This window comes from Tyto alba, unplaced genomic scaffold, assembly GCF_018691265.1.
Source record: "Tyto alba isolate M040663 unplaced genomic scaffold, T.alba_DEE_v4.0 Super-Scaffold_2, whole genome shotgun sequence".
NCBI lineage: Eukaryota > Metazoa > Chordata > Aves > Strigiformes > Tytonidae > Tyto > Tyto alba.
This window is the reverse complement of record NW_024881282.1, coordinates 74,271,413-74,285,202: the sequence shown is the minus strand read 5'-3', so window position 1 is coordinate 74,285,202 and position 13,790 is coordinate 74,271,413. Positions and strand designations below refer to the sequence as shown.

The 13,790-nt window shown below is 42.7% G+C and overlaps 1 protein-coding gene across 2 annotated transcripts in view; it reads left to right on the top strand.

The window, feature by feature from the left end:
* The window catches only part of SLC2A13 (solute carrier family 2 member 13), a 161,390-nt gene extending 151,345 nt beyond the window's left edge, over positions 1 to 10,045 (top strand). For both annotated transcript variants that reach the window (XM_042792469.1, XM_032996257.2), the window contains 3 exons: positions 2,059 to 2,180; positions 2,314 to 2,466; positions 3,640 to 10,045. In XM_042792469.1, coding sequence (XP_042648403.1) covers positions 2,059 to 2,180; positions 2,314 to 2,466; positions 3,640 to 3,866 — 502 coding nt within the window. In that variant the 3' untranslated portion in view covers positions 3,867 to 10,045. The remainder of the gene's footprint in view (positions 1 to 2,058; positions 2,181 to 2,313; positions 2,467 to 3,639) is intronic.
* Positions 10,046 to 13,790: the final 3,745 nt, after the last annotated feature.

Sequence of the window (13,790 nt, the reverse complement as noted above, 5' to 3'; positions counted from 1 at the left end):
AACGAAAGGAGCAAAAGTGATGTTGTTAAAATGGTGTGAAACTGAGCAATCCTGTGATCTTGCACTGGTGCAGATGCAGAGTGGGCAGCTACACGGGGCTGAGTGGGAGGTGGCAATGGGATCGCTGGGTGTTCAGTAGTTAATCTTTCAAACACTATTTCCTTAGCATGTAAGGAACTTCTGGTTTAAATATAAAGACGGTTCTCCAGCACAGTTTAGTCTTCTACACGTCTTGTACCTGGGACACAGCTCAAACCTGATTTAACCCCCCCCAGTGAGGAGTAGGTAGAGTGGTAAGGAAGCATCAAGGTGGACACCTACAGGGAATGATCCATGTCTTGCACTCTTAACACAGAAGGAGATGCTGAGCTGAGCCATGAAGGAGCAAAGTGACAGAAGGAGGAACCTGGGGTGATGCTTAGAAGCAAGATGAAGAAGTGGCAAGAATGGCAGCAGTACTTTTGGCTGAGAAAAGGTGAAAAATCTCTGTCATGGAAGCTGCTGGTCTTAGGCTGATAGGTGCTCCAGTGGCCAGGCAGCAGCTGAGACCATGAGCCTGTTGTATCCAGGCACGAGGGACTTACCCTTGAGAGGAATGCTCATTTGGCCTGTTTCCTATGTGTTTTTCACCTTAAGACTGGAAGTGAATCTGTATGCACTGGATGAGATGGGCTTTCTGGGGACCTCAGCAAGGCAGAGCTGCAGCAGGGTGGAAAGTTGCACACCAGCACTGGCTGCTTTGCTGGTGGCAAATCAAGGGCTCGGCATATCTCTGGGGAGTGCTGGTTCCACTTGATCATGTGCTGCTCAAGTGCAAGGTAGAATGGCAAAGCTTACAGCTTACTGCCACTAAGGTGGTTTTAAGGCTTGGCTGGGGTTTCTGACATGCATTTCTTCAGTATTTGTTGGGTTAACTTCTCTCTTTTAAATATATTTGAAATTTGGGTTTCTGGTGGTCCTGAAATTGGGTTTGGGACTTCATGGTGATATACTGCTTTAAATGTTTTCCTGTTGGTACATCCATGCCAACATAAGGAAGACTTCTGCCTCAGGAGTGGGAGGGGGGTTGGCCATGCTTAGTACATTCCTGTTCGACCTGGGGCTGTCCGGTCATTTCTTAACAGAAAAGTTAGAGAAGTGTTTTGTTGGAGTTTGCTTTTGAAAGTCAACCGCAATGGTGGTAGGTCCTCTGAAACATTTAAAGGTGTCTGTTGCTCCACCATCTTGCCACTCATTGCCCAGCTATCAGCCGTTGAAGGCAGCTTCATTCTGGTTTTCCTACTGTCAGGAGGGTCGTATCCTTCGTGTAAGTGTTCAACTGACCTGGAAATCGTAATCCAGACAGATATTCAGCTCTCTGATTTATTCTCTTCAAGTAAATAACACTGCATATGAAAGGGTGGTGTCTGCCTAATTCTTTTCTCCCATAAGTACATGTTTTTTCAACTGTAGCAATTGATACGGTTGCAGCTGAAAAGTTTCTCTAGTTACAGTTATGATTTGTTGTCCCTTTAAACAAATTTAAAACAAACTAATGAACAAAAAATCCCATAAAGATGACAGTATTCCTTTAAAATATATTGTTAGCAGTCAGATGGAAATACCTGATTTTATACCTATTTCTTGAAACATGTAATTTCCACATAGTCCTTGGGATAGAGACATTTTTTCTTTCAGCAGCTTAGGCATGGTTTACATCTGGTCTGATTCTTATTTTTACTGTCTAATTAGAAATGCTACCTTCTTCTAAATTATTTCACTGTGTAGAAAAGAAACAAGAATCTCTTTTCCTTATAACTTCACTTGACCTTGGCACAATCCATAGAACATTCAGGAATGTTCTGCTGGTTACTCTTCCTAAGATCAGGCTTGGGAAAAATCACACTTCTGAATGTAGGACTTGGCTCAGTGATCTTGACAGATTAACAGGGATGAAGTTTTTTCATCTTACTTGTACATTTGTCAGTTTTTCATAAGACATTGCGTACCATATTTATATTGAGGTGCCACCCATTTCCCTGTAAATTCTTTAATATTAAGATTTTTGTTGTTTTTCAGGTGTTCGAATGAAACAGTATTCAAAAAGGAAGATTTGTTTTGGGCGTACAATTTCTGCCCCACTCCATACTCTTGGACAGCACTTCTGGGCCTTATCTTGTACTTGGTTTTCTTTGCACCTGGTAAGCAAATGTTTATTTTCAGGTATAAGTTAAAAAATTTTAAAGATAAAATATCAAATAGTGAAGCTACGTGTTAAATTTAATTTTGAGTCCAGCCGTTAAAGTGAGATTGATCTTTTCTCCTAATTCTTAGGGATGGGTCCTATGCCCTGGACCGTCAATTCTGAAATTTACCCACTTTGGGCTAGAAGCACAGGAAACGCGTGTTCCTCTGGAGTCAACTGGGTTTTCAATGTGCTCGTGTCACTGACATTTCTGCATACGGCTGAATATCTGACGTACTATGGTAAGAAGCAGTGTGTCTCTGTGTATGAAGTACTACCATTGACGCATAGATTTTCTGCTGAATCTGGGTGACTCGGTTTTGCTATGAAATGTCAACTGTGAATGCAGTGTTCTCAACCCACTGTGGTTTAGTAAGACCAGAGACCTAATATGACCTGCCTGGATCGTAGAGTTTGGCTCAGCTTTCATAAGAAACATTTTTTTCTGTCCTCAGCTGAGAACTTAGACAGTTGATTAAAACAGGGAAGCTGGAAAAAAAAAAAACAAAACAAAACCACTTTTGACTTACTGAAATATGCTGATTCCCACTTAGGGAGATGGCATCTGCCATTTTCCAGTTTATGATGGCATCCAAGGCCACTATCCGGTGGTCCTTGCAGAATTAGCTGTGTAAGATGCTACTGCCCCACTCCCAGCTTTTAAGTCCTGTCTGCTGGAGCCTGCAGAACATTTGCCAGATTACCGCTCAGCCACTCCAGTACAAGTCATTTAAATTACATTAAGCTGCTAGGGAGTTGATGTGACCTTCACATCATTAGTAGTACAGAGCCTTTCAGCTCTACTTGTCATTCTTTTGACTCATCAGTCTAGAAACACATGGCAGGTAAGTGTTTGTTGGTCCTTTGGTACCTTCTCTGCCCCCATAGGTAACGTGGGTGGCAGGGGGAATGAGCTCTTTCTCACTGCTAATTGTCTCCACAGAGGACTTTTAAAGAATAATTATGTGTAAGAGTCACAAGCAATATTTTAATCCTGACTATTTCTGTTTTGCTAAAGTTTCTCATTTTAGGGGGATGTCTTAGTGTGTCCTTCACTGCTAAGATAAACTAAGAAAGTTTTTGGCTTTCATATCTGATTTGTTTTACTGGGTGTGCAATTATTTAATTGCTGTTTATTTTAACAGCAGAACGACTTGCCCAGAAAGGACGTGTATTATTTTCCATGTGAAAATAAACTGCTTTTGTTAATTCACTCGGTTGTGGAACAATGCAATAAAGTGGCCTTCTCCTACACCCACAGCCCCCCAGCTCATTTTAATGATGCCGCTCCAACCTTTGCTTTTACACACTCCTTTGATACCCACAGCCTGCTGCATCTGCTGCTCCCTCCGCTCTGGAGCAGAGAAGGGATGGGAACTCCTGTAACCAACCGTGCATATTGTTTTACATTGCAGGAGCCTTCTTCCTCTACGCAGGGTTTGCTGCCTTGGGACTGGTTTTCATCTACGGCTGCCTTCCTGAGACTAAAGGGAAAAAACTAGAGGAAATTGAATCTCTGTTTGAAAACAGGCTATGTACATGTGGTATGTCAGATTCTGATGAAGGGCGCTATATCGAGTATATTCGGGTGAAGGGAAGTAATTACCATCTTTCTGACAATGATGCTTCTGATGTGGAATAATTTTCAGCTGCTGATGTATTTAATCATTTAAAAGCCTTCTGGGGGAAAAGCAGCTCTCTGATGACCTCACTGCCCTGCTTCTGGTCTGGTTCTCCTTTCTACTGTCTAGTTAAAAATGCATTCATGTTCAAAAATGCTCCATTTTGGAGGAAATTCAATATGCTAGTGTTTTCTTGATAACTGAAAGCAATGGCTTCCAAAAGAGATTGAATTCCACAATTATGTGAATTCACCAGGTGTGCACGACACTGCACCATCCCGAGATATTTAGTAGGGTGCACTGTACCACATGAATACAGAAGGCTATCTTAGATGGTCAGAGGTTATCCTTATCTTCAATACAGATAAAAGATAAAATAATAGAGTAGCTGATCAGAAAGCAGCCGACGTCTGTCGGATCCCCATCCCATAGCAGCCTAGGAGATAGCTCTGCTGTGCAATACAACGAATGATGAATGCATAAGCTGCTGCAAAAGTAACCACTTTAAAGGTTTAACTGATTAGGAAAATACAAATATCTGCTCTGTCTATCAGAGGGAACATTTCCCACATTTACCCTAATAGAATTTCCAGTTTTATTTATTTGAGATAGCAAGTAGAGAGCCATACTCACCTGGGTAGAGGTTCACTAGGGTGGCATACATCTGTGTTACACCAGGTTATCTAGCCACTGCTGCTCTTGCGTACACACTACAGTCAGGAGTTGGTGCTTGTGAGAGAAACTGCCAAAATTAACTACCTGACAGCAGGAAAACAGAACTAAATGCGTGGCCGCACATACAAATGAACTGGTATATATTGCTAAGTACAATGTAGAGGCTTCAGTTAGTTCAAAAAACATTTTTTTTTTTTTTCCATTTGAACATTTGAGTTCATGCTGTGTCTAGATTTGGACACAAAATATTAGCTAAAAGAAAGAAGAACAGAGGAGAGTTTTCGTGCTGCTAAATGCACAGTGGTCATCTGTCCTGAGCCTTTTGCAGTCATATTGCCTTCATTTTATCTTCATATGTGCAGCGTAAATGAATCCCAGCACATTTTTCCTTCAGATGCCCTTAGTCAACCAGTGTCTTGCTGGATCTAAAGAGAAATATTAGCAGTGGGCAGAAGCCTACATCTCATATTAATTGCCTTACTGAAGCATTGCAAAATTGTCAAGAAAATGTCAGGCACAGGAATCAACTTGGCTGCCTTTAGCATGGTAATGAAAACATGAATGGGATTTTATTCACCTGCCATGATTGCTTGCCTTGGCAAATTGAATTTTATGCAGCTACATAAAAGTATTAAGTTATTTTTTCTTCCTTGCCCTGTCCTCACTGCGTTAAGTCTTCAGAGATATGAGTTTGAAAGCATCAACAATTCAAATTCTTATCTTTGAAACATTTGCTTCGTGAAAGAATGTGGAAAACCTCTGCCTGTGGGCTGCCCCCCATTTACTTGGTAAAAGTACATTTATTTTTCACTATGTAAAGTTTAAAGAAGTTGTTGGATTTATTAGCTTTTATAGAGTTACTTTATGGGCTTTTCTTGGGTTGAAAAATATTTTGAATGTAGGATTACTATCAAAACTGAGACTGGACATTTGTTACTAAATTATTTTTTATTGGATAATGTGGGGTTTTGTTGTTGTAAATAAGTCTGACATTATGTTATCTGATCTTCTTTGGAGGGAGCTCTTACTCTCCAATTATTGGCCTTCAGTGATTGGGTGTATTTTGCATTATTTTCTCCTTTACTTCATTAATCAAAGAAATATTTTTGGAAAGAAAACATTTTAAAGCATACTTCTGTGACTTGACTGGGACTAAAAGAGGAAAGCATAGTGGACAAAGGGAATTTCAAACTAATCATTGCGAAGAGTGTCTCAACCTTGAACATCTCGTTGTGCGGGGAGGGGGTTGGATTCTCACGCCTTCCATCTTGCCTCCCCTTTAAGCACATAATGCTTTTATGCTTGAAAGCACCAGCTGTTGAAAATGCTCGGGTCTCCAGACCTATCTGCAAATGCAGGCGCCGTGGGATGACTCTCTTAGGCTGCCACCTCTTTGAAACCTTCACCAAAGGTGCAGTACTTGGAATGAGAAAAAGGGACACTTGACACAGACAAGAACAAAATAGTTCTTGGTTTTTTGTTCCCGAAACCAAAAAATGTGTTTGAAGACCCTTATTGAGAAGTTTTGTTGCCCAGAACAGCGTGTGAATATATGTGTAACGCCCAGCCCGTGTTTACGTGGTTGATAGGTTTAAGTGGGTATCTACTGGCTTTTGAGAATAGGGACTTATGGTTCTGATCCCCCCAAAAGTGTAAGCCCCCGCTCACCGTTACACCTATGAACATTCCCTTGTTTGTGGTGTTTTGCTGGAGCGGGGTGTAAGCCGGGGAGGGGGTCCCTGCGCTGGCACGGTGTCGGCGCTGACCTCGCGCTTCGTTGCACTTCTGTCCACAGGTAGCGGAAACTGCTGCATTTATTGGGTATAACCAAAGCAAAGTCACTGGAAAGATCGATCAGCCTCTTCTGTTTTGCAGGCACTGCTGGGGCTTTTTAGCAGCAGAAGACCATCTCTCTCTGGCAGCCTTGTTTCACGGACGTTCTCAAAAGCAGCACTCAGTTGCGTGCAGCACTGGGCTCGTTTTCTCACACAAGTTCAGTCTTACTGAAAGCAGTCTCCTGAAGGTTTGCATCCCGTGCTCTTTTTCTGGAGGCAAAATGATTGAAACACATGCATTTTATTCATCGTTGCTACTGGCTGTGAGGGTACAAAGTCTATCAGCTTCTTTATCGCCACTCCCCCTTTCCTGCCTGCAGGGAGTTGGGTTTAAGCCTTCCTTTTAGGGTTGCTTTACACCAAGACAACATTCCACACCTTAGAAACACAGAACCTGGTACCAAGCATCATGTGTAATAAAAAGGAGATCAAATACTTGAAATTAATCTTACGCAATTAGGGTTTTATTTTTAGAATCTGTGAACATTTATAGTATATGAAGAAAATTAAATGTTTCTATTTTGCAAAGATTTTTTATATTTGTGCATATTTTAAGTTTTAAGAGATTTTTGCTAAAGGTAGACTTAGTAACATTCCAGATAAAAAAATAAAAATATTATGTAGCTGAATAATTTCTTATGACAGGATTTTAATTTATGAAGTAGCATAAATAGTATGTCTAAGCACAACATCATTTTATTGAAAGCTTTCTGCAGAAGCTGTGAAATCATTTCTTCACAAGGACTGCACACTTAATTCAGGTATCCTGTGCATCAGGAATGCTGGAGTAATACTGCTGGTAGAGCTGATTATGTACAACAGTTGAGATATTTTAATTCTGATTAATCTACTGACTCTACATCTTGTGATCTAACAGCAAGTATAAAAGAAACGAGTCCTGATATATTCTTAATCTTCTTAAATTTAATTCACATTAATTCACATATAGTAATTTGTTCACCATGTTGAAATTCAAAAGTGTTGGGGGGTTGAGATAATTTGACAGTTATTTCTTCCCCTGTCACTGTTGCTCAAAATCATCTTTTAACAAGAGAAGCAAACCTGTTTTGAAAATAGACGTAAAGGCAAAGCAAGGCCCCAGGACTCATTTGAAGGGCTGAAGTCACGTTGCTACGTGGGTACCTCAGATCGATCGCTCTTGTGGACGTTGCTACCTTGTGAGTTGCAGTGACAGCCCTGTCAGAAATTTTGGGACAAGAGAGGATACATCCCACAGGTCATTTTTCCAATGCTGACTTCTTTTCACATGAGTTGGTAAACGCAGCGTTTCACTGGTGTAGGAGTTAGGGTTGGGAGGGGAGAAGAAAGAAATGGTGCATCAAAAGCCCCATGAAGTCATGTTTCAGAAGAGATGGGTGTCGTAGCCAAAAGGAGCAGTCTCTGACTTGTCTCCCACGTGGGAGAAGGATGGTGGGACCCGGGGGCTGTGCTTAGTCCTGTGGATTGGAACAAGGGGCTGGCAGGCTAAGGGGGCAGAAGCACCCAAGTGCTCCTCTCCCATGCCTATGCAGAGGTGAGAATGTGGCAACAGAGTTTGCAGAGCTAGTGGTTTTTTCCTTGGTGAAATCTCTTTTGCCCTTCTTAGTCACTCAGGTTGAGCACTGGGGAGAAGTTTTGGCTTTTCGGGGCTGCTGCAGGCCCTGAGCAAGGGTCTTCGGCCATGGGGGGGTTGGGTGCAGTCCCACAGGCACGCAGTGGGCTAATGAAAGATAGACCCTGTACTTCTTAGCTTTATACCCAGCTTTCTACTTCTCAATGTCAACACTCTTCTAACATGGTCGTCTTGAAATTTTACTTGTACTTGCATAAGAGGCTTTGTTAGCTGAACATCACTACACGAGAAAGAGGCAGAGTCTTCACAGTATAGAGGGATCTCGGGGTAGAAATCAAGGCAGAAGAGACAGTTCTGCAAAGCACTTTAAAGAGTAAGATATTTGTGCACTTTTTTTCTGAGAGAGTCAAGCTAACCAAACCCATTCCTCTGCATTGGGAAGAAAATCGAGTTTTGTGTACCAGGCCAGAAGCAGATAATGCCACAATATGTGCTTTATGGCAAAATGTGTTTTTATTGCGGGTAACATTTACAGCTTACATGTAGCTGCTGCCTATAAAGTGACTCAATCGTTCTCTGGATTTTAATAAGTCCCATTTTTGTGCAAAAATCTTAGTGGTTTTCTATTGATCTTCATCGCCTTGTGTACGGTACAGTTAAGCGTAATCCACTAAGTGGTCTAGGTTGTGGCAGTGTTACAAATGTCAGCACAGTAGAATCTAGGTGAACATTGTTAAAGAAACATTGTTGTTTGTGACACCGGGGGTTAAAACTCCTTAAAGGCAACTATATATAGATTTTCAAAGTCTGAAAAAAATGGCAGTTCTTATCTATTTTGTGTATGTTTTCATATAGAGAAGGAGTTTTTTATGTGCCAATAACCATCACTGTAGTGTTTTGTAAATGGGTGTTAATAGTGTTCCAGAGTTCTGTATATGAGAATATACTTTAGCCACAATGACCTGTTAGTGTGAACCAGCGGCATGTTTTTAATCTTATTCACACCTCTCATCAGAGGTGCTCACTCCGTCGGCTTCAGTAGAGCTCACTCACGCCAGGGGAAGGTTGACCAGCATCAGGCCTCAAGAATACAGATTTCAGCTAAATCCCGGCTTTTTCACATTGTCCCTAGACAGTGTGTTACTTGTGGGTGATCTGGCACATGTAATTATAAAGCTTCAACTTCGGTTCAGTTACACTTGTCAATTCTGTTGAGATAGTTTGTCAGAATTTGGTTTAGCCTTTCATCACATTTATATAAATCAGGGGCACACTGATGAATTATGAATGTCATCCACCTATTTCTAAAGGAAACTGGCTTCTGAAGTGTTACAATAAAGGCAAATTTCTCTTGCTGCCTTAAACGTTACACATAGTTCGGAGAGGACTGAATGTACGGCCATCACCATCACTCCTGCAGGAGAAACTTAATGGATCCTCAGCAGGTGTGAAATGAGATGGTTTCGTGGTGCTGGGATGCTGCGTTACACCGTGGGCCCTGCCTAGTGCGCGCCTGCCATCTGTTCAGTTTTAAGTGATCAAGCCGTCCCCATGAAACCGATAGGTTTATCCATATGCTTGATATTCTCCATGTGCTCAGTGTCCTGCTGGTCCAGGGCATCGCTGGGAAGTGGCATGAGTCACGTCTCTGCTTTCCATCATGAATCTCACACCCCTACAAAACTGTTAACCAGATCTTTCTGTGGCAAATTCTATGTAGAATAATTGAGACGTCGTTGGAGATCAAATTGATAGTAGTAATTCTATGATGAATAACAACATGCACATGGTGCCATCACGCATACTGTAATCCCTGGGCGCATGTTGCTGTATTCAGTACAAAACAGGTTTTGGCAAAATTAATTGTTGAGTTGTCCAAGTTATTTCTTAACCATGTCAAACACGTGCCATTTCCTTTTGCAACCAGTCAAGCCTATAATGTATGAAAGTGTTGTACATTTTCGGAAACTTAAGTGATGTAAAATTATTTCATTGAATTCTGTTCTGATTGCTTTAATGAAGTTTGGTCTCTACATAAAACTAAATATCTTCAAAGAATTGTCAGTGCCAGAAGTGTAAGAGAACAAAATAAAAGGTGAGATACTTAATTACAAAATCTTTCTCACAGTTTCCTTTGTTCGTCTATCCAGGTCGCCTTTTAGAGCTGCAAAATTGCATTGCTCAGCAAAGTGAGCTAAAATAGCCCGTGGGCTTGCTGAAATAAGTGAAGGGTAAGAATAACTTTGAATATGATCTTAATATGATATGTTTCAAACCAGGAAGCGTTTCTGTGATAATGGCACACCAGATGAGTGTCCCTCCCTTCCTGGAGGATTTGTCTGAGGAGCTGAATGCAGCTACGCAGAGCTGCCAACTGTCCCCATCTACCCCTATGGCTTTTCAGTGTCCCCTGCCCAAACACAGACCAATTTTGTGACAGCAATTTGTACCTTCAGATTTGATTATCAATGGGGAAAAGGGCAGAAGTTGCTATTTTCTAATGGGGAAATGTCCTAACTCTGTGTGTTTTATTAAGAAAATTGCTTAAACCAGTTTGATGATTAATGAAGAGCAGCATGACCGAGGCCGGGCCGTGCTGGGGGCTGCCTGGGCTGTGCTCCCCAGTGCATCAGAGGAATCACACCCGATAGACCAAGTGGAAATTGGTCCTGTCACCTCCACCTACCCCAGGTACGATGATCTAATCCTTGCGAGATCCAGAGGTGCCTCTGACAGAGCTGTGGCCGTTCAGTCGGGGATGCAGCAGCACGGCTGACGGGGAGATGCCGGCAGCGGGAGACTGCTCAGCGAACCTGTGTCTGGGGCAGCACTTGGCCTCTGGGAGGGGAGAGAAGAAGCTGATCATTGGGCACTGACAGGTTATGTTTTTAGGTTTCTGGCTGATAGTGCTTACAGAGGTGATGAGTGGCGGCGGTTCAGATTACTTGTCACCAAAACCACATGGCAGCTTTGTGGGGTAATGAAAAGCTGGTGGCTCTGCTGGCAAACCTTGTTGGAGTTCGGTATCACCAGCCCTGGAGAAGCAAGCTCTGATTTGGGGACCTGGGAGTGTCACCTCCAACCCATCGGCTGCCATCACTGAGAAGGGGCTGTAGAAGCGTTGCAGAAAGGTCATTCGCTTTTGGGGGGCAGAGGAGGCATTAGATGCAGAGCGTTGAATTTTTTTTTCCAGGAAGCCTCATCTTTGCTGAGTCTGCTCTCTGCTAAAACCCTTAAAAAGCCAATTCACAAACACTTTCCACCTGAGAAATAATTACCTGTATGAAGATTTAAGCTTCCCATTTGCCACAATGATAATCCTTCACGAAAATGAAATAAGGATTGCTACAAAGTTTGTGTAGGCTCTTGGCATATGAACATCCAGCCATTAATGTAACAAAGCTTCTGGCGGTGCTTGCCCAGAAAACCTTACCTTGTAGGTTACTGTAATTAGAGCTATTTTATAGGAAAAAAAGGTTACCAGCTGCATATTAAAACTGCTTCTGACAGAAGCTTAGGGTAACATTTTCAGTGAGTCTTTCTTTCCATCTGTATTTAGCATTCTAGTGCCACCATTAAACCAATGCTCCCAGTCTTTGGTTAATTACAGGTACCCTTCTGTCCTTTTCCCCAGCAAAACTCAGTTTATAATTGATGTTTACCAAACACAGTTAAAACCATACGTGTTTCTGTGGCCTCCCCAGGGGCTTAGCACACTGCCAGGAAGATGAACATGGATCAATACGGAGTGTCTCTGCCTGTGCTGTTGCCTCAGAGAAAGCTGATGGTGACTGGGTGTGTAGAGTGGGATGATGGCCATTACTGGAGGTTACAAATATCTGGATTAATAGCATTGGCTGCTGAAGTATCAGGTGAAGAAGGCAGGATTTGAGGCTACTGCTGAGAGAGAGGAAACTACTACTAAACCAAACTCAGATCTTCCCAAAAGTTACCAAAAAAATTGGTGAAAGAAAGTACCTGGGCAGAAGGGAAGACTGGCACTGAGAGAAGGGCAAAGCACAATTCTCTTCTAATGTAATAATAGTAATGTAAACACTTTAAAATGCTTCTCTAGGGGCTAAAAAGAGCGTGCTGCCTTATTTATAATCATTGCCAGCACACATACCACTACAAAGATAGTTTTCTTCCTTCTGATTGCTTTGCAATTACAGGTAAAAATCATAAGGTAATTGGATTTTATACGCTCTCATCCAAAGGCTTTGGAACATTATCTACAGCGATTGACATATCCCAAGTGGTGAATTACTGCATTAGAGACATGTATGCAGCTCTGACGTACAGCCAGTCAGAAAATGTGTGTCTGGCACTGAGCTGCGTAATTTCAGTCCTTCCTAGGAAATGGTGCACTCTGGGCTGAAAGCTGCCTGGAACCAGACAGATTTTTAGAGCTTCTATATTACTGGCTAAGGTGAAAATAAGCTATACCTACTGAACGGCTCTAAATTGTGAGAGATATGAGAGAGAACTTAATGAAGAGGTATTGCTTCGTTAGAAATCCCCCACACATACATCCACACTGTGCAACCAGTTCTCTTTTCCCAGCTGTGACCGGCACGTTTGTCCTGTAGGTTCAGAGGAGCAGACTGCCAGTATGTCCCGCTCAGAGGCTAGCTCTGCAGATCAGGAGTTTCTGCCTGAACTTGGGAACCTCACTTCACTGTAAAACCAAATAAAACTTAAAAGTCCCAGCACTGATGCCACCCCCACAGAAATCAGGAGCATAGCTTCCGTCGCAGGTTAATGGCAGTTTCCCTCAGGTTGGGTCACTTCGGCATCTCCCCAAGCGCAGCCACCAGAGAGTAACTCGCTGGCCATGAGGCAGTTTTACATCTGCCAGTCTAATAAAAACCCCTCAACTCTGGAGCGCACGGTGCTGGAGGTTTTATCTGTGCCGTGGGCTCTGGCTCGGCGTATTGCCGGAGGCTGGCAGAGCGAGCGAGCCGGGCGGCGGCGGGGGGCGCCGCGGAGCTGGGCACAGGGGATCGCCGGGCAGGCGCCCGCCTTCCAGACGCCCGAATTCAGGCCGGCGCGGGCGGGTGCTGGTGTGGCACGATGTGGGCGGGCTTCGTTCTGCTGAGGGAACAACTGTGCCTTGCACAAACCACCTGTAATGGCTGAGCTTTCAGCAAATCATAGCTGTTACTCGGATAAATTATAACTCCTGTGAAGATGATGAACGTTGCAGTTTCAGATTAAAAAAATTGACTGGGGAGGTCATTTTGAGACAACCTAAAAAAGAAAATCTGCTTATGTCAAGCCTTATGAAGTGGGCAGTGAATTGGCTAAATGATAGTTACACATTTCAGAAGTCTGGCTGTGCAAACCACTTCCCATGTATGCAATTTATATATATAAAAGACAATGTTATTTTCTTCCGAGTACAGAGAAGTCCACTGTAATTTCTGGAACCCTATTTTAAAAATGGCCTAGCCTTCAACTTGCAAACCGTTGAGCAATGTAGATCATCTTTTAACACTGGCTCTTACCTTTAAAAATAAAAGCCAGCAGAAAACACAGCCACAAGTTTGATGATGAGAATAGAGGCAAAGAATGGTGACGGGTCTCATCAGGGCTGGGTGACACACAGCCCTTCATCTGCAAACCTTTGGTTACAAAATGTAGAAATAAAAGAAACCAACCTAGTGAGAATTGGGGCAGTGAATCTTTTAACAGCAGTCTCCAAGGGAGAAAGCATAATATATTAACCTTATAAAAGCAAATCTCCTGCGCTGTTTAAGCAATAGCTTCCAGCATAGCTTTTGCCCAGGCCCGTTTGTAATGAAGAGGGTCCCTGCACGCAGCCAGCTGGCTAACGCCAGCGTATACACACACACACATAT